Source organism: Balaenoptera musculus, chromosome 10 (assembly GCF_009873245.2).
Source record: "Balaenoptera musculus isolate JJ_BM4_2016_0621 chromosome 10, mBalMus1.pri.v3, whole genome shotgun sequence".
Lineage (NCBI taxonomy): Eukaryota > Metazoa > Chordata > Mammalia > Artiodactyla > Balaenopteridae > Balaenoptera > Balaenoptera musculus.
In genome coordinates this window covers 3,208,616-3,227,866 of record NC_045794.1, presented here as the reverse complement: position 1 = coordinate 3,227,866, position 19,251 = coordinate 3,208,616, and the positions used below count along the sequence as shown (strand labels likewise).

General features: G+C 56.3%; 1 protein-coding gene across 2 annotated transcripts in view; it reads right to left on the bottom strand.

The window, feature by feature from the left end:
• Window positions 1–13,349: 13,349 nt before the first annotated feature.
• TEAD4 (TEA domain transcription factor 4) overlaps window positions 13,350–19,251 on the bottom strand; it is a 67,199-nt gene continuing 61,297 nt past the window's right edge. The window contains exons 11-13 of one of the 2 annotated variants that reach the window (XM_036865497.1): window positions 14,845–14,985; window positions 13,868–14,020; window positions 13,350–13,643 (exon numbers count right to left, since the gene is read on the bottom strand). In XM_036865497.1, the coding sequence (XP_036721392.1) occupies window positions 13,530–13,643; window positions 13,868–14,020; window positions 14,845–14,985 (408 nt within the window). In that variant the 3' untranslated portion in view covers window positions 13,350–13,529. The remainder of the gene's footprint in view (window positions 13,644–13,867; window positions 14,021–14,844; window positions 14,986–19,251) is intronic. The other variant, XM_036865498.1, reaches the window with a different exon arrangement.

The following is a 19,251-nucleotide window of genomic DNA, read 5'->3' as shown; positions in this document are numbered from 1 at the left end:
ACATTAAAGAAGCAGCAGCAGCTGGTCGCTAAAAGCTGGTAATTTAAAGGGGGGAAATCAAATGAGAAGCTCTTACATCTAAAGTATATTTTCTAAAGGACAGAGCAAGGTTGGAGGTTACTGGACACATCCATGTGAACTCACTTTCCGGCTCTCTCACTGGAGCAGACTAGGAGTGGAGAATCCTCCCTCTGTTCTCACGTGGATAACGTGATCTGCGCCACGAGTGCCCAGATACTGGTCACTTATAACATTCACCACTTAAAGAAACCAGGGCTCCCCGGAGAGTAGCAGGTTCCACGCCTCGGGGCAGAAAAGTCAAAGCAGGCCTAAGTCTGCTAGATGAGGCCAGAGCACAGCATTTCAAAGGACACGTGAGGTGGTGTGAAAAGGAAAAGGGACACAGCAAAACAAGGCAAAGCTGGCGATCTGAGTATCAGAAAGGAATCAAAACTTACAAAAAGCCCGAGTCCCTAATGATACTGAATACGGATTGCACTAAAAAAAGGTGTACGTGAGTTCCCAAAAATGTCAACTATTCCAGCAATGTGCACGCCATAGCCAAGTGCTGGTTAATAATTAAGCTGTGAATTTCTTGTGCTTTTCTCCAGGCAGTGAGACACTCAGGGGTGAAGGAGGCACTGGGGTGTCTTTTTTTTTTTTTTAAGATGAGGGTTTTAGGAATTTTGTTATTGTGGCAGGCAAAATTTGACTGCAAGAAGCCACTCCCACAGATAATTGCCAGGCTGGGTGACGTCCAGACCCCTCTCCCAGCCTCACCCAGTCTCCAGGTGGGCGAGTCTCCATATCTGTAACTGTAAGGCAGCTCCAAATACGGAGCTTATAACCCCAAAGTGTAAAGTGTATCCAAGTCCTAAACCTTCACTGTAGTCATCTCAGCACACCTGTGAGGCTGATTCTGCTTGTTTTGTTTAGATAGAGGCTTGAAAATAAATATAAATATGACACAAATATGTATTAAAACTTTTGTGATAGGTTTAAGGATGTAACAGTTAATTATTGTAACCATTAGGGTAATTTATATTTTATCTGGGTTTGGAGAGTAAGTTTAAAAATATAATTTATTTTTTGTTGCTGTTGGTTGGCTGCACCGTGCAGCTTGCGGGATCTTAGTTCCCCAGCCAGGGGCTGAACCCACGGCCTCGGCAGTGAAAGCATGGAGTCTTAACCACTGGAGCACTAGGGAATTCCCTAAAAATATAATTGAAAATTTAAATTCTTTTAAAAAATTCACATAACATGAAATTAACCATTAACCATTTTAAAGTGAACAATTTTTACCTGCTGTTTACAGTGTTGGAAAAGTATAAAAGTATGTGATATATTCGACTTGTGATGCTAGTTTAATACTAAGGTGGATTAAGTGTGAAGGTTAAACACCTAAATAAATCCGATTAGATCTGTAAGTTGAGACTTATTACGTTTCGTGAATAGTGTTTAAGTTCTTAGTGTTAAATGCTTAGTGTCTAAGATTTTGTTAGATTTATAAGTCTGCCTTGTTAGATATTTGAAGCGCTTAATTATAGTTTAAATAGTCTAAGCTAATTTAATTAATCCAGTTTGTGAGAGTAAATGTTTAGAGAATTTGTAAGGTAACTGAACATTAATGAAAGAAAAAGAGATTTAACAAAAAAATTACTAGCTTTCTGAACCAAATAGCAAGATTTACAAGTTGAACTTAACAAAATCAGGCTTTAAATTTTACAACTTTAATCAATTAAAAAAACTTAAAATACACAAATAACATGAAGTATTCTTTTCCATGCATAAAAGTTCCCCTCAGACATTAAAAACTCAACTGATAGTGACTTAGTAGTTTATAAACTAATACAAAGGTATAGAATGATATTTATTTGTTGAAATTTTGACAGTTGAAAATATTACGTCAAATGAAAAGGAAGCACCTTTTTTGAAGTTAATGTTTATGTTCTATTTTTATTGATATTATTTTATTTATAGTAACTAAATCAAACAATGATGAGTTTGTTGCTCAAATGCATCCCTTTGCCAGGGGAGGAAGCCCATCACCTGCTCCACCTCCAAGCAGGAGGGATGATCACAGATTGGTACCAGGCTGGGGGCGCAGCTTTTCTCCGCACCTGGTCAAAAAGCCTAGCCTGTTGCTTCTCACACTTTGCTGTGCATAGGAATCACCTGCAGGTTTTGATTCCAGTAGGACGGGTGAGTGGGGTGAGAGTCTGTGGGTTCCGGGGATGCACAGGAACCACACTTTGAGCCAGAAGGACATGCTTTCTCCATGTGAGCACACGTGGATATGGCTCTTTTCCGGGGTCCCAGTTACCAAAGGCCAACGCTGCTCCCGCAGCCGGATCGGCCACGTCTATCTCTCTGTGGATGGGACAAGCGGTCTTGCTGTCATACGGTAGCGGGAGCGGGGAGCCACTGTCTCCTCTAAGGAGACATGGAGGCAAATGCCCTCCGTTGCCCTTGACTCTTGCACTCCCCGATTCACAGAGATCATACCCTAGACTGTCTGGGTACGGCTGTGGTGGGAGAGGGGATAAACAGAACAGGAGGCCTGGCGCAGTTTTGTTTATTTGTCGTGTGATTCCCCCACTAGCGTGTAAGCTCTCCCAGGACCTGGACTTTGATTCTATTCACTGCTGCATCCCCAGGAGCCAGAACCGTGCCAGACGCATCCTAGGTGCTCAGAAATTATTTATGGGATAAACGAGGCCTGTTTGGGTAGTAGGCGTTCAGACCAACCCTTCTAGAATTCGACATTGGGGTCCAAGTCTCACCTGATAAAGACAGTGGTACGTGCCTGGCTGAGCCTCTTGCAGGCATCTCTCTCCCTCGAGGGGGAAGAACTGTGACCCAGAGCAGGATGTGGGTCTTCTTAGGCCCCTGGCCACAATGCTATCCGAACGCCGCTTCCATCTCCGGCCCAGGCCAGGGGCAGGGCGCTCCTCACTCAAGACTGAGAGAGGACACGGACCAGGGGCAGGAACAGAGCACGGGGTGAACGAGAAAACCCGAGGCCCAAAAAGCTACAAGGGGAATGTGATGAGTTGCCAAGTCCGAGGCAGCAGCAGCAAATATCAAAGCCAGGGACCATGGCCAGGAATCCAAGATTCAGTGAGACGAAGGGGAAGGGCAAGTGGGCCTGTGGTACATGGGGAGGGGCTGGGCCGTTCCCCGGAGCAGGCATGTGAGGCTCGCTTTAATGTGCCTCCAGCAGCAGGGCTGGGGAGGGTCAGGGACTTCCCTGGTGGCGCAGTGGTTAAGAATCCGCCTGCCAATGCAGGGGACACAGGTTCGAGCCCTGGTCCGGGGAGATCCCACATGCCGCGGAGCAGCTAAGCCCATGCGCCACAACTACTGAGCCTGCGCTCTAGAGCCCGCAAGCCACAACTACTGAGCCCACGTGCCACAACTACTGAAGCCCGCGCGCCTAGAGCCTGTGCTCCGCAACAAGAGAAGCCACTGCAATGAGAAGCCCGCGCACCGCAACAAAGAGTAGCCCCCACTCGCCGCAACTAGAGAAAGCCCATGCGTAGCAACCAAGACCCAACGCAGCCAAAATAATCAATAAGTAAAATAAATAAATTTTAAAAAAAAAGATTAAAGGGGGCCCTGTGTGTGATGGACAGAACGGCATTTCCCAGGGGCTCTTGGTTTTCTAGGAGGCAGCGTGTGGTCTTACAAGTCCCAAGGCTGGCTTCAAGTTCCAGCTTGCACTTCCCTACATAACCTCGAGCAAGTCACTTGAAAGTCATCTCATCTTCACAAACCCTTTGGAAAGTGCAAACCCATAATCAGCTTAAAGTCTGTATCTCCCCAACAATCTCCAAGCGATCAGAGGCATACACCCGCCACAAAGGGTCTACATCAGGATCAGTGGGGATTTAGAGAGAGAAATTGGAAAGAAGTCAGCAAAGTAATGACCAAAGAGGAAAAGCAGAAGGAGAGAATCGTGCCCAACTTCAAAAGTGCTGGGTTCGGCCTCTGGAAGCGAGGCTACAAAGAGAAGCAGATCCCCTTTGATACCGAGAAAACATTTCCACAGTCAGAGGACGCTCGGCAGACTCTTGTTCTGAACGTCTGACTGCTACCCAAGTACTTCCAAAATGGGCTTGCTCGCCCGCCAGCTGGCAAACACATTTCGCTCCAGTGTTGGTGGCTGTCTGATCTTTACTTCTCTAATTATCCGGCACAGTCTCTACCCCTGTGGAAATAGACACATTTTCCCCGAGAAGTGAGAAAGCTTTCATTGCTGCCCTTGAAGGCCAGTGTCTCCCGGGGCCTTCGGGGCCAGCTCCCAGCTCTCTGCCCAGCACCAGGCAAACTCTGGGGCAGAACCTCCTACACATTCACAACCAACTGTCCACCTACGGTCACCAGCACCGATGAGGGGCCACAGAACCCAGGTCGAAGTACACGATCTGTGATGTAGTAACCAGGTGACATGAGTGATTCCTCTGAGCCTCAGTTCCTTCATCTAGGAAGAAAATGTCTACAGCATCACAGAGCAGCTGCAAACATCAAGCAAGACAGTGGGTTTGAAAGTGCTCTGGAAACTGAAAAGTGCTATAAAGAGTCAGGGGTGGGATTATTACTGTTGTTGTTGTTACAGCTGTCTGTCCATGCTTCAGACACTCTGCCTCTGTGTTTATCGCCAGATCCCATGATGTATCAGTGAGAAATAAGTCTGGCTGCAAATTACAAAAAAAAACACAAAATACAAGTGACTTAAAGAAGATAGTTTATTTCTCTCTCGTATAAAATCTGTCCAGAGCTGTAATGGTGGTCCATGGAATCAAAGACCCAAGAGCCTTTGATCTCGTTGCCTTACCACGCGTAACTTCCATTCCTAAGGTCATCTCAGAGTCCAAAATGGCTGCAGGAAATCCAGCCATTACATCACACCCCAGTCAACTGAAAAGAAGGAGAGGTGAAGAAGAGCGTGCCCTCTCCCTATTAGGACACTTCTGGTAACTGCAGCTCTGGTTACCTCCATTGGTCAAACTTAGTCACAAAGCCACAACTAGCTGCAAGGGAGACTAGGAAATATGGCTTTATTCTGAGTGACCATGTGCCCAGCTAAAAATGGGGGAATCCTATTACTCAGGAAGAAGGGGAAACCAGGGCGTCTCTGTCACAAATGGTAATTTCTCTGTCTTCACCTTAATCTACGCGCCAGTAGCATTTCACCGCTGCCCTGGAAATGCTTTCTCCTCTACTACTGAGAAGAAAACCACTCTCCCCTCTCCTCTCCTCTCCTCTCCCCTTCAACGTTGGAAGGACTCAGGGCAGTCCTGGGGACACCTCCTCTCCTCCTAAGTGATCTCATCTAGTCTCAAGGACTTAAAATACCAATCCAGGTGCCAGTGAATCCTAGACCAAGCCCTGACCTCTCCCCTTCATTCCAGAATCACACAGGCAGCTGCTATGGAAGCCTCCACTCAGAGGTCTAACAGGGATCTCAACTCAGCTCTGATCTCCACCCACATACTTGCTCCTCCCCAAGCCTCTCCCACCACAGTAAACATGTGACTTGAGCCAGGAAACGAGGAGTTAATCTTGCTTCCTCACTTTCCCGCCCTCCCTGTACCCAAGCCTCAGGAAGTCATAGTGACGATCTTCAAAACACATCTCAAGGTCACTGGCTTCCTTTCCTCTCCATCACTAACCCGTGTCCAGAGCACCATCGTCTCCCTCCTGGACTTTGCAGTGACCTCCTAACTGGGTCTCCCTGCTGCCACTCACCCCTGCCCTCCTCTTTTCCATCTTCACATGACAGCCAGAGCGACATTTCAAATAAGTGAGTCAGGACAAAGGTGGTGGATTCAACACATACATCTATTTTGTTCCCTCTTGAAATCCTTCTAAGATGACCACATAAGGATTTTTTTAAAGCTATAAATCCTAAAGGACAAAGAGAACAGGAGGATAGGAACAAAAATTCAGAAAACAGAAGGATGGGTGCCAGCTGACTTAGCAGACCAAGAGAGCTGAACCTTACCCCAGAGACAGCCAGAAAGAAACATGGTTTCTACCAACGAACTCGCCAAGAGTCAAGAACCGACAGCGCCGGGCGTCTCTGGAAGCAGAGGTGGGGATGGGAGGGCTGCTCCAAGTCAGCTCAGAAAGATGTGGTGCTCCAAATTCTCTCCTGACTCCATATGCAGCTGGGGGGTGCCCCTCCCTACTCAGGCAGAAGCTGAGAGTTCTTTCCTTGGAGAGGATGACACAGAGTGTCCCCAGGGTGGGGGACACCAGGTCCAGTGGAACACAAGAGCCCCGTGCAGAACAGGGGGTTCGTACTGAACCCTGGGGGGGGCCCCAGCACTTTTCTCCCACTTGGTTCCCAGGATGCTGGTGGCCGGATTGTTCTCCACAGCAAGAAACTGGGGGAGCCCTTTCCATGGAATCTGACCCGGCCAGGAAGCCTTGCCCTAAAGAAATCTGCATTCTAACACGAGAGCCCTGCCAGGTGGCCATGGATGCAGCCGGCCTCCCACACCTGCCCACCTGCTCTGAGTCTCCCACGAGCGTCAGTGCCAGTCTTAAGTAGAGACGGACGACCGATGGTGACCTTCTGAGCCAAGGCTCTGGCACAAATGACAAAGGCCAAAACAGACCCAGAGGAAACAGATCAGATTGGGCGGAGAACCACATCCCTGAAACCACTGCTACCCGCAGGTCAAGCAATGAAGATGTGGCCCATGAGATAGGGATGGGACGTTACCCCAGCTGCACCCCGGTCCCTCCTGCCCCTCTTCCCACCTCAGTGCCCTCAAAGTGGAGGCTCGCTTCCCTGGGTCGTCTCGTGGCTACTCTTGCTGTCACCTCGGAGAGGCCTTCAATGGCCACCCGCTCCGAGGAAGCCCCCCCGTCACTCCCTGACTCAGGAGTCCGGTAGCTTTTCCTGGAAAGGGCCACCGTGAGCCAAGCATGGTCTCTGCCGCCACCTCCCAGCCCTGCATCGTAGCTCGAAAGCTGCCACGGACCCCGGGTCGCAGTGACCATGACCTGTTCCAATGACACTCGATTTACCGACACTGGGACTTGAACTGCAGACCACTGTCACAGGTCACAGTGCTAGTCTCCTTTGGATTTTTTTTCAACCATTTAAAAACATAAACACCATCCTTAGCTCCCAGGCTCTACAAAAGCAGGCGGCGGGCCAGATATGGCCAAACCCTGTTCTAAGACATCCTCCTGTTTTCCTTTCGTCAAAGCGCTAACTGCTTCCTGCTATTTTCCTGCTTACTTTTTCTTGTTGCTTGTTGCTTACTATTCATCAGTCTCTCGGACCAGAACGGAAATTCCGTGAGAGCAAAGACCTCTGCACACCCCCGGTCCCACCTGCCATGCTCACACTCAGAGCCATGCCTGGCATACAGTCTGTGCTCAATAAATGCTCGCCGTGGGCCACACCAGCCGCCCCGCACCCGCGGGACAAGCTCTGGGGGACAGCCGGCCACTCCCAGCCCGGCTCGCCCCCCATCCCCTCCTTTCCCCGTCCTTCCCTCTCTCCATCCCACACCCTAAGCCCCTCTGTGATGCCAGGGCTACCCACAAACCTGAGCGCCACGAAGGACCTACGGTCAGCACTGTCCCTACAACTCCCTGACCTGACGGGGAGGGCGTAGTGTCGGGCTGCTGGCAGCCGTCACCTTTGGGATGAGACTGGTAGAACAAGGCCCCCATGGGCACCACTCAGAGCGAGAGAGCTGGGGGGATCTGCTCCAGGCTAAACGGGGATGCACAACGACCCCCTGTGAACCCACAACCAGCAAGGATGAACGGAGGTGCTCGGTGGGTTTGCGGGATCCCACTGACTGAATGTTCACCAGCAACATAGCTTCTCAGCACCACGTGCTGGGACTCGTGGTGACAAAAGAGGAGCCATCTCTCACCCAGGGAAAAGGACTCCTCGATCCTCGGATGGGAGAATTCGGGCCCCCAAGGTGGAGCCGGGGCCTCACACTCTCACCGCTGCCAGCACTCGGTCCTTCAAGGTCACTCACGGCCCCGCTTGAACAGACTCACCAGCCCCCGTCTGCGGGTGACCCGGCTTCCTGGAGAGGAAGGGCCCCCGGGCGGAGGGCAGGTGCTGACACACGTGCCCCGCGTCCCGGGTCCCGGGGGCAGTGCTGCTCAGGTGAACTGGTAAAGTGGGTTTGGGCCCATCAGTCCGCTGCAACTCGCGGTTCTGATTCTGGCTGGCCAGTGCCGTGGGCCCACTCACTCCCGGGTCAAGGGCTAAAATCAAGTTCCTAGGAGGCCAAAGCAGGGACCACATCCTGCCAGGCGCGGCCTGGACCTCCTGCTTTGGTGGCTCTTCAGATCCAGGGGGGGTGAGTCCAGTTGTTGTTTATTAAGCACCTAACACTCTGCGTTTGAAACTGCGGCGCTCACAGAACCCGGAGCCTCGCAGGAGGCGATTGACTGGCTCGGGTGGCAGCCAAGGCACGTCCTCCCGAGGGCTCCGACTGGCTGGAACGTCACCCCGAGTGCGGCCCCTTCTCTTGCTCTCTCGCGAGGGGCCGTCAGCGGGTGGGCGGCCCCTGGCCTGGTCCAGATTGGATGGCTCTGCAGCGGCGGCTGTTTTGTGCTCTATCAACAGCACCCGGGACGCCTTCATTTCCATACAAAGAAATCACTCACACAAAGGCCTTTGTGTGTGGAGCAGACTTTACTGAAGATTTGGAGACAAAGGGGGTTTACATAGCAAAATACAAAAAACTTAAAGTTGAGTATCAGACATCCATGAGCTCAAAGACACGGTTTTCTCCCGCTGGGCTCCAGCCTTCCGCGAAGGTGCGCGCCCACCACACCCGTCCTGTCTCAGAAAGTGACACAAAAACCAAATTCTGGACAGTTTCTTATTCAGAGTGGCTTGGCCCTCCCTTTCGAGAGTTATTTTCTCAATGAAGAACACCTGCTCCCCTGTTTCTGACCCCAAAGTGAGGAGGAAAGTCTGCCCGACCAGGAGCCCCGAGGCCTCCTCTCTGCCCTTTGAGGGGCATCGGAGCAGAGCTTTTGTCTCTCTAATGATGAGTGAGTGTGTGTGTGTACGTCTGTGTGTGTGTCTACGTGGTGAGTGTATGCGTGTGTAGGTGTGTGGTATACGCATGTCCGTGTACGTGATGAGTGTATGAATGTGAGTGTATGTGTAAGCGTGTGTATGTGTATACACTGTGTGTGTAGGTATGTGTGGTGCGTGTGTGTATGTATGAGTGTGTATACAGTGAGTAGGTATGTGTATGTATGTGGTGAGTGTATGAGTGTGTGTAGGTGTATACAGTGCATAGGGGTGTGTGTGTGTGCATGCAGCGTGTGAGTGCTGTGTGAACATGTGAGCGTCTGTGGACGGGGTGGGACGGCCCTCTTCGCCCGAGTCGCTGCCCCGCTGCGCCCTGCGGGCCAGGTGTGGCCCGGCCCCCTCACAGGTGGGGACCTGCCCCCTCACAGGTGTGGGCCGGCCCCCTCACAGGTGTGGCCTGCCCCCTCACAGGTGGGGACCTGCCCCCTCACAGGTGTGGACCTGCCCCCTCACAGGTGCGGTCGCCTTCTTCCTCCCCACAGTCAGCCCACTTTATTCCCATTTCACAAACGAGGTTACAAAGGTTCCCGGAGGGTAAGTCACTCGCCCAAGGTCACACGACCTGTAAGAAGCCAACTCAGCCCTGGAGCAGCCTGGCTCCGGGGCTTCCATTCTCAAGAACAACTTATCCAGAGTTACCGTCTCGTTTCCTGTCTTGACCGACACGGCAGTAATGTCAGCAGGGGTCAAACGCAGTGACCTCTGGGATGAACGGGGAAAATCAAGCCCGCCCCCGCTCCAGCTCGAGTCCCTCCTCCAGGCAGGTGCAGCCCAGGTGTGCACTGGTGGCCCAGTCCCGGTGGGGCTCCCTGCTGTCGCCACCCCTGCTAACAAGGGACACCCGCCCCCTGCTCCACTGCCCACTGCCCCCCGAGCCCCGTGGGGGGGCCAGGGAGCAGGTGCCCCAACCTCGCACCCACAGCCCCACGCTCCTCACGCCCGGCTCCAGTCCCCAAAGGGCAGAGCCGCGTCACACACGCCTCCCAAACTCCTGCTGCATTCAGAAGGTCACCCCACTCTATGGAAGGTCACTGGTGGTCACTGGGGCACTGTCTGCTGGGTCATCGGACCCCACGGCCAGGCACCCATCCTGTTTCCACGTCCCCGCCTGCTGACTCCTGATGGTGTCAGCAGAGTCCTATCCTGCAGGCTCGGGGACACCCACTCATCACCCCCTCCCAGGCCCAAAAGGCACGGGTCACGCACCTTGCACACGGGCACCCTTCAAATGTTCATCAGGCACCTGCTGTGATCCAGACGTGGGCTCAGATTACAGAAAGTGACAGAGCAGGCACCTACAGTCTCCCCACCCAGATGCTGAGTCCAGGGGGCGAGACACACTCGGAAACAATGACGCGCACTGCTCTGTGGTCCACGGCCACCCAGTGCTGTTTCCCAACATTCAGACCCGACAGTCTTACTCCCTTGCTTAAAATACTTCCAGGACCTCCCATCACACGGAGAAAAAGCCAAAGCCCTTCCCGAGTGCGGCAGCAGGGCCTGGGCCGGATCTGGGCCTGCGTCTCTGGGTTCCTGATGCGGCTTTCCTCGCTGTCCCCGGGACACGCGTCACACCCGCCCCCCAGGCCTCGGCCTCGGCGCCCTCTCCTCCTGTCGGCACCCGTCAGTCTGCACGCCCTTCACCCACTCACTTTGTCTTCCCTCCTCAGTAAAACGCAAGCTCCCAGGGACCCCGTCTGTCTCGGCCATCAGTACGTCCCGCGCCTGGCACGAAGCAGAAGTTAAATAAACATGTGCTAAGCGAGTGAATAAATGCATTCAGACTCCAAGCAAGTTAGCCGGCCTCTCCAGACCCCACTTTCCTCATCTTTAAAATGGGGAGAGCACAGCATCCCCGGGTGAGGATGGAAGAGGTGACACAGGCCCTGTGTCCAGGGACGCGTGGCAGGTGCTCTGACGGGTTGCGAATGGAACGCTTCTGCCACGCCAGGACAGGAGCGACCGGCCCTCCTGCGGGAGAAGACGTGGCTCCACGCCGGCTCTTGAAGAATGAGTGACAGTTCTCCAGGGCCTGCTAGCCAGGGGACATGCGGTGCCAGGGCCGAAAGGCGGGGAGGGGCGCAGGGGGGTGTCAGATGAGGCTGCAGGAGAGGCGGGGCCAGGTTGTGGTCTGCACGACACCGCGGGGAGAGGCGCCTGCATCTGTGTCCTCCGTGGCTGACCGGTTTGGACTTTCCAGCTCTAAGTAGGTTACTCTCTTAGGCTACTGAGGTCAGTTCCTAAAGAGAAGGGAAGACTCACAGCCAATACGTGGCCCCGACGGCTGCACTGGCAGCCCTCACCCACAATGCAAAATGAGGGGCCTAGTTTGTGCATCCGTCCCAGGGCCCAGAGGCTGCTCACACACGCTTCTCAAGCCCTTGCTGGAAGGTTCAGTCGTGCTGGGAGGGCAGGCGTCACGAGCTCCCCTTATGCTGACGGCCCCGGAAACAGGGGCTGGGAGGGGGGAGGGCGGGAGAGCCTTACCAGACACTAACCAGAGGAGGATGTGTGAGTGCTTCTCAGGGACCCCAAGGCCCCTTCCACATCACATCATCCGTAAGTGAGAGCCTGGTCCCCGCACGCAGGAGGGTCACACAACTTGGCATGGGGCCTAGCAGCCGTCCACAGGCTGCTTATCTAGACACTGCCCCTCTTTTAAGGGGCAACCCCTCTCAATTTCCCCCTCTTCCCCAAACCTTCCACGCCCTGCCCCCTCCCACCTCTGAACTCCAGTCGCTCTGAGGACCACTCACCCCACTTAAGAGTTTTCCAAGCTGACTTCTCAGACTGAAAGGAGTCAGATGCTATGAATAATAACACATAGGTATCGAACACACTTGTGTGCTCGGCACGGTGCTAGGCACTCTGCATACACGAGGTAGGTACTGTTTTTATACCCATTTTACAGACGGGGAAACTGAGGCACAGTGGAATTAGGTAACTTGCCCCAAGGCCACACAGCTAGTCTGTAGCTGAGCACCAGGATTCCAATCCTAGCAGCCTGACTCCAGAGCCCTTGCTCCTAACCGCTCCGTAACACCTCCTCAACGTCGTCTTACTCGCTTCTTATCCCCATACATCTCCCTGAGTGCTGGGCACACACAACACCTGCAGGTTGAATCTTGTTCCCCTTCGGCTCCAGGCTCCTGGAATTGTGGTTCCCCACTAGAGAAGGTGATACCAAATGGCCACTAGATGGCAGCAAAGAGCCGGGCCCCGAGCGCCCCAAGGGCAGGGATAAGGGGATAATAATGTTTACTGTATTTAGTGCATCTTGCACCAGGCCCTTTAATGACAAGATCTTTCCTCCTCACTAATCCCATCCCCCTTTACAGGGAGGAAGGACACTCACGCTGAGACAGCTCGGGCAGCAGGGCACCCGAGGACTGAGGCCCATTCCCAGGAGAAAATGACCAGGGAAATCCCTCGGCGGGTCTCCTCCAGGCCCAGGGCCGAGGGGGGCACAGAACCTGACCTTTAGGTAGGGAGTGGACTTAGGGAGGGCGTGGACGGCCTGAGCTGCTCCAAGGCGGCACCCGGCAGGCTTCTTGGCTGGGAGGGGTTCACGGTGAGACTCACAGACCATCCAGACTGCGGGGTCTCAGAAACCACTGGTCCATCGCAGACCTCTGACCAGCTGTCTTGGCCTTCACCACCACAGAGGAGGCCACGTGACTCCGGCCTCACCACCCACACTCAAAAGCTGGCTGCACCACTGCACTCCCACCCTCGTTGTCTCGGGCTCCCCTGACCTGGGACCCACCCCCCCCCAGGCAGCCAGTGTGGCCACGGAGCCCATGCCTGGAGTTGGATGAAAACTACCTAAAGAGCTCGGACCGCGTCCACTTCCAACCTCCTGAGAGTTCAGTCACCTCCACACCCGAAACCCACCCCGCGGGACTGGGCCGGGCCTCCCTGTCGGCTGTCCTGGGGCAGCAGCAGCAGAGGTGGCCATGGCCAGGGCGGATGCGTCCATCACTCCCAGGTGGCCGAGGTGCCCACACAGGACGCACAGGCCGAGGACCCACGCCCGCCCTCAGGCCTCCCAGCGCGGCCGGCAGCCGGCAGGCAGCGGCTCGTGCAGCGCAGGGGCTGTCCCATCTTGAGCTTCAGCATCCGGACGTTGCTGGCTGAGTCCACCGGGGCCTTGGCTTCAGGACCGCACCCCGGGGCTGCTTCCGGCCTGTTTCCCAGCCAGCCCCCTGCTCCCTCAGCCCCTCCCGAGGCTCACACAGCCAGATGGGGCCTCTGAAGACGCACAGATCTTGGGTTTATTGGGCTTAGGCACTGCGGGTTCAGGCAGTTTGTTCCTGGGTAGAAGCGTCATGACCGCAACTCTCTTGGCGCTCTGGGGGGGCTGCCCCCGCGGGTCCCCTCCCCACGTCCCTGCACACACGATGTCTTGCCCCCCTCCCTGCTCCCCGGTCTCTTATTCCTTCACCAGCCGGTAGATGTGGTGCTGAGCCCCGTGCTCACTGGCCGACACCTCGAAGACGTACGCGACGCACAGCAGGGTCTCCTGCGTGTCTCTGTTGGTGACCACCTGCAGGGGTGAGGGGAGGTGGGGGTCGGGGCCCAGGAGACAGCATGCCATCTCCTCTGCCCACCGCCCACTCTCACCCCCCACCCCTGCACACACACCCCTGCGCGCACATACCTGCAGGGGTGAGGGGAGGAGGGGGTCGGGGCCCAGGAGACAGCATGCCATCTCCTCTGCCCACCGCCCACTCTCACCCCCCACCCCTGCACACACCTGCGCACACACACCTGCAGGATGGTGAAGTTCTCCAGCACGCTGTTCATCATGTACTTCTCGGGCAGGTGCTTCAGCTTGTGGATGAAGTTGATCATGTACTCGCAGAGCGGCGAGCGGTGGATGCGGTAGGAGTAGTGGCCGTTCTCGTAGCGCGCGTACTCGGTCTGCAGGGCCCGGGGACAGTGGGGCTTAGGAGGCCGCTGCCCACAGCCAGCCTGGCCAGCTCCGTGAGGAAGCTCCACAACCCGCTCGGCCTTAAGTGGGAAGGACGGGCAGAGCCCAGGGAGCCCTCGAGACAGAGCACCCCCCGCCCCCTGTGACCCAGACACCGGGTACCGGAGGAAGGAGCTTAAAGACGTGGAGACAGGGACGGAATGACAGCTCAATCCCGGCCGCACACGGGGGATGGGCCACAGGGACCTTGTGGCCACGGAACCGTCACGTATGTCTAGCTACACATCTAGGCACACACACACAGGCATGCACACAAATGAGTGCGTGTAAACGGACGGAATCTGACTCAGGTTGGTGGGCTACATCGGCGTCAAGAGCCAGGTTGCTAATGGTCCACTCTAGGTATGTAAGGTGCTGCCACCGGGGGAACTGGGGAAGGGATTACCGTTGCACGTGGATCCACAACGATCTCAAAATTAAAATTTCACTGGAAATAACTAACTCGAAGAGCTTCTCAGAGACCGCTGCTGCCCGGACTCCACCCGAGGGGTCGTGGGTTAAGAGCTGTAGGGGAGCTCAGCTCTGGGGTGTTGGAACGGTTCCCCGCGACCTGACGGGCAACAGGTGAGACCCACCAGGATGGGGGGGGCAGGTGCTCTGCTTGTGTTGGACGTGAGGTGGGTTGTCAGTGATGAGGCACGGCGAGGGTCAGACTGCATTCATTCAGACATATCTGGGCACAGAGGTGAGAAGCCCGGGCCGCAGGGGCGCGACGGTCTGGCGCCCAGGCGGGCGAGCGGCGGTGCGTGCTCACCTCCACCTTCTCCACCACCTGCTTGCCAAAGGAGCAGACCTTGGTGGAGCAGGTGATGGTCATGTTCTCGGGACTCTCGTACTGGCTGGACACCCCGTAGAAGGAGCTGCCCTCATCCTCGATGTTGGTGTTGAGGTCTGCCTGGAGGGAGACAAGGGGAGACCAAGGAGGGGCGGTAACTCAGAGGGGCCCTGTTGGGGGCGGCACCGAGGCCGCCTCTGGGGCCACAGCCCAGGCCCCAGGGCCAGGACGTCATCAGGGGGCTCAGAAAAAACGTGGACAGAGGACCTCGGAAAGCTCCCCCATCCATCCACACGCAGGCCTGGTGTAAAGTCAGGTCGTGTGCCCCAAACAATGGCAAGAACCTGGGCCTGCATCAGCTCCCGGCCCTGCTGCCCACCGGGTACCAACAGCCCAGCAGGCGGGGCCCCAAGTCGGTCTTTAGAGCATTAGGGCCCTGCCGGTGTCCCTTCAGCAATGGCTCTGGGGGCTGGCCTCTCGCCATCTCTGGGGCACCGCGAGCCCGGCCACCCTTGACCTTCTGCATCTCTGTTCTGCCTCCGGACCAATCTCCCCAACACCGGCCTCTTTCCGCTGGGCTCCTCTGCAATTGCCCTGAGAGCTCTGTGCACAACAGAAGTCTGGCTAGCACCCTCTCACCGAGCCCCTTTGCCAAAGGGAACCCCCTCCCCAGCCTGGTGTGGGAGCCCCCGGTCCTCTGATCTGCTTTGTGCCTGAAGGCAGGGTCCAGGGCGCCTCCTGCTGCGTGTTGGGGCGATTTGAAGTTGCCCCCCCAGGAAAGTGGGTAATAAGACGCATGACTTCACACCCACTCCCTGCGAGGGGGGACAAGGCAGGACGGGGGCCTCAGTTTGATCTCAGGCTCCCCGACCGCGGGCCTTGCCCAAGGCCAGAGTGGATGAGTCACGGGCCCTGGGTCCTCAGGCTCCAACTCTGGTGCTTCTCCCACCCAGCCGAGAGACGCTGGGTGAGCCCGTTCGGTGCCTCGGCGAAGCCCCCAACCATTGAGGGGTCCCCACCCCGGAACCTGGGCTCCACAGCCAATCACCCCATTTGAGTCAGGGTGCTAACAGAGCAGCTTCAGACTCAGAAGCAGTGTGCAAACGGATCGCAAAAGGCTTACTCTTAGGGGGAAGCCTCTCCTCCCATCCACACAACTCGTGCCAAATCACTGCCCAGCGGGACCCAGAGTGCAGCCCCACAAACGCAGGCGAGCTCCTGACCGCGATAAGGATTCTGACCCCAAGGACTCTTTTGCACAAAGTTACAGGGAGCCCCAGAACCCCGGGAAGTTTCCAGCACGATTCAGAGCCGGGCCCCGGGCTGCTCTGCCCCTGGCCATCAAAGTCGTTACTTTTCTCTCCTTTGGGGAAAGAAGTTTTCCAAGAGCAAGTACACTCTCTAGACTGGCAGGGGGCAACTGTCTGAGGCACAGTAGAAATACTACAGAGCCACACACCGTGTCGAGAGGGACCTGTATTTACTACTGTGAACTGACTACAACATAATGTTGAGCGGAAAGAAAGAACAAAGCAGGTCATAAAGCAGAATAAGGATGTGTTACTTTTATGATGAAAATAAAGGCTGTTTCCATGTTGACCTAGATGGCATACATTTCAGCGTGCCCAGCAAGGGCTTTCATAGGGCCATTAGGAAGAAAAAAAAAATGAATTACAGGGAATTAATTCCCTGGCCGTCCAGTGGTTAGGACTCTGCACTTCCACTGCTGGGGGCCTGGGTTCAATCCCTGGTTGGGGAACAAAGATCCCGCAAGCTGCACGGCGTGGCCAGAAAAAAGAAAAAGAGAAAACTAAACTCCGAAATAAGCAGCAGTCTCCCCCCTCTGTGGTGGGCGTGGAGCAGGGCAGGGGGCGCCCAGGGGCCTGCGGAGGTGGGCCAGGCCTTCGGTGGGCTGGGAATTAACTGCCGCTGTGACGGGCTGTGCAGTGAAACCTGGCCCCTGGGACCAGCACCAGCTCTCTGTCTCCTGTTCTCTCTACTAAGTCACATGCTCCTCCTCGGAGACCCAGTTTGTCGGACTTCCTCAAAAAGGCCTGGGGGACAGACAGTTTGTGTGTGCTTGAGATACAGAAGCGCAGGGCAGGAACGTGGACCGTGCCTGGAAAGGAGCTGGCAGGGAGTCCGGCTCCTGGGGAGGGCAGGCACCCGGACGAGGGGGCGAGGCCAGGACATGAACTGACGTCTCCCAGATGCGGCCACCGCCGTGCTCCTCCTGACTGATGCTATTCACGTACCACTCACCACACGCCCCACTCCACCCCTAACGGTTTCTTTCAAATCAACTCATTCTTATTCTAAGCAGTCACATCCGTGACATCAGGAATTCTGTTTCTCCTAATAGATATGAAAACAATCACCTAACTGTTAATGAAGAAATGTGAGTCCGTGCACTGTGCACCGGGCTCGGGCAGGGCTGGCACGGCCCCTCCAGGCTCTCCCCAGCGCACAAGGTAGCAGCTGCCCAGCACCCCGCGGGGATGGGACGTGCCCATCACCACCCTGTGCTGGCAGGGCCTGGCCTTGCCCCTTCCAGGTGGTAAGCACCCTCGAGGCGGGCACCAAGCTCTCCCAGGGCTCAGGCCCGGCGCGCGGCGTGCCTGCCACAGAGTGGCGTGTGGCTGTTGAACCTCTCGGCGGCTCTGGGCGAGGAACGGTCCTGTGCTCACAAGGGGACCTCCACCTCCTGCACCCCTGGCAGTCCTCGGAGCCCCGCCCCGGCCCAAAGACACTCCAGGGGCTTCTGGCATCGCCTCCCACTCGCCTGGTCCTTCCAATCAACTCTGTTGCCCATTTATCCTGCCTGGCCCAGCATGGCCAGGATAGGGGGGGCCCAAAGAGGCTGCAGTGTTGTCTCTGCTCTCAAGGAGTGTGTGACTTGTTGGGGAGCAGGTAGGACAGGTGAGCTGGTGCTTGAGAGAGAGAGAGAGAGAAGGAGATGGGGTAGAGCTGAAAGTCTCAGACGTCTCATCTCTCTCAGACGTTGGCGGTCCAGTGTCTGCCCCAGAACCTCCCCTATGGCCCCACTGCTTGGTCCCGGGGGACCCCGGCCAGCGAAAAGCGCACACTCCACAGTCCCTCACCATCCTCAGTGCCGTCCTAATTGCGACCCACCACCTCCTGCAGCCCCACTGCGTACCCCCCAGTCTGAGCACCTCCGCGCACACGCTCAGCGTCTCTGCTTTCTCAGCCTGAGAGCAAAGCCGCCCCCCACGTCACCCTGAGAGCGCCCCCGCGGCCCCCTGCCCTCCACCCTATTCATAGCTGCGGTGCAGTGGCAGGTCACAGGCTGGGCCTGGAACAGGTGCAGCGGATCGGGTGGCTGACAGATGAGCCGGGACAGCCGGGCCTGGGGGCCAGGGGGCTCAGATTCATTGTTATGGGCTGGTATGTGCCTGGGAGAAATGTCAGGGCCCTTCGACGGAGGAAGGTCTGGGGTACTGTCCTCCCTGCCCGGCCTCGGCCCAGCTCTGCCCGGCATTTCCAATCTGCAGACTGGAGTTCACGGCCATCTGTGTGTAAGAGTCCCCTCTCCCACTGCCTAAGGACAGAGGTGGCCTCTGCTGGTCTCACATGTCCTGGGGGAGTTGGGAGCTTCTCAGCCCCTGCATCTCACACCCACGGAGCACAGCCTGACACCCAGCCCCTCCTGCCCCCAATGCCACCGCCAGCTGGAACCGATGAGTCCCGGCGGACTGCGCGCCGACCACTTACTAGCTGTCCCCACCAAAGAGAACAGTACCATCGGCAGCAGGGGCACAGGAGGCTGCGCTGGGGCATCAAAGCCCTCCTGCCACTCCAAGCGGGCTCTGGCCCACTCCGCAGCCTGCGTGCCCGGGGCCTGGGGCCGGACGAGAAAACCGCCAGGCTTTGGGGCGGGGCGAGAGGGGTGTGTGCGGTGACACTGTCCTCTCCTGGCAGCGTCCCTTCCTAATCGTGTGGTCAGTCTCACACCAGCTACAGGCCAGGGCACAGGAGAGGAGGGTTCCAGACGGCTAGGGCGCCGGGGCTGCCTGGGAGGACCCCAAGTCCCGTGGTTAGCAAGCAGGAGACCTTCCTCTCCCACATCCCAGGTCTATCCTTCCCTGGCGCCTCTACCTTCCCCACCCAGGAGGAGAGGGACCGGATGACGGCCAAGGTGCCCTGGCCGCCCACGTGCCCACCCTCCCACCCCCAGCTGACCCCACTCATCAGGGTCCTCAGACACAAGCCACTTGCAGGCCCTCCGGGACAAAGTGCTGACTTTTCAGGTGGAGAAACAGGGCCCAGAGGAGCCGAGACTCCCTCGGGACACAGCTCTCCAGCTGGGCCCTCTGCTGCCTGCCTTGCTCTCCTGACACGCTGGGAGGGCTCACTGGTAGCCCACCC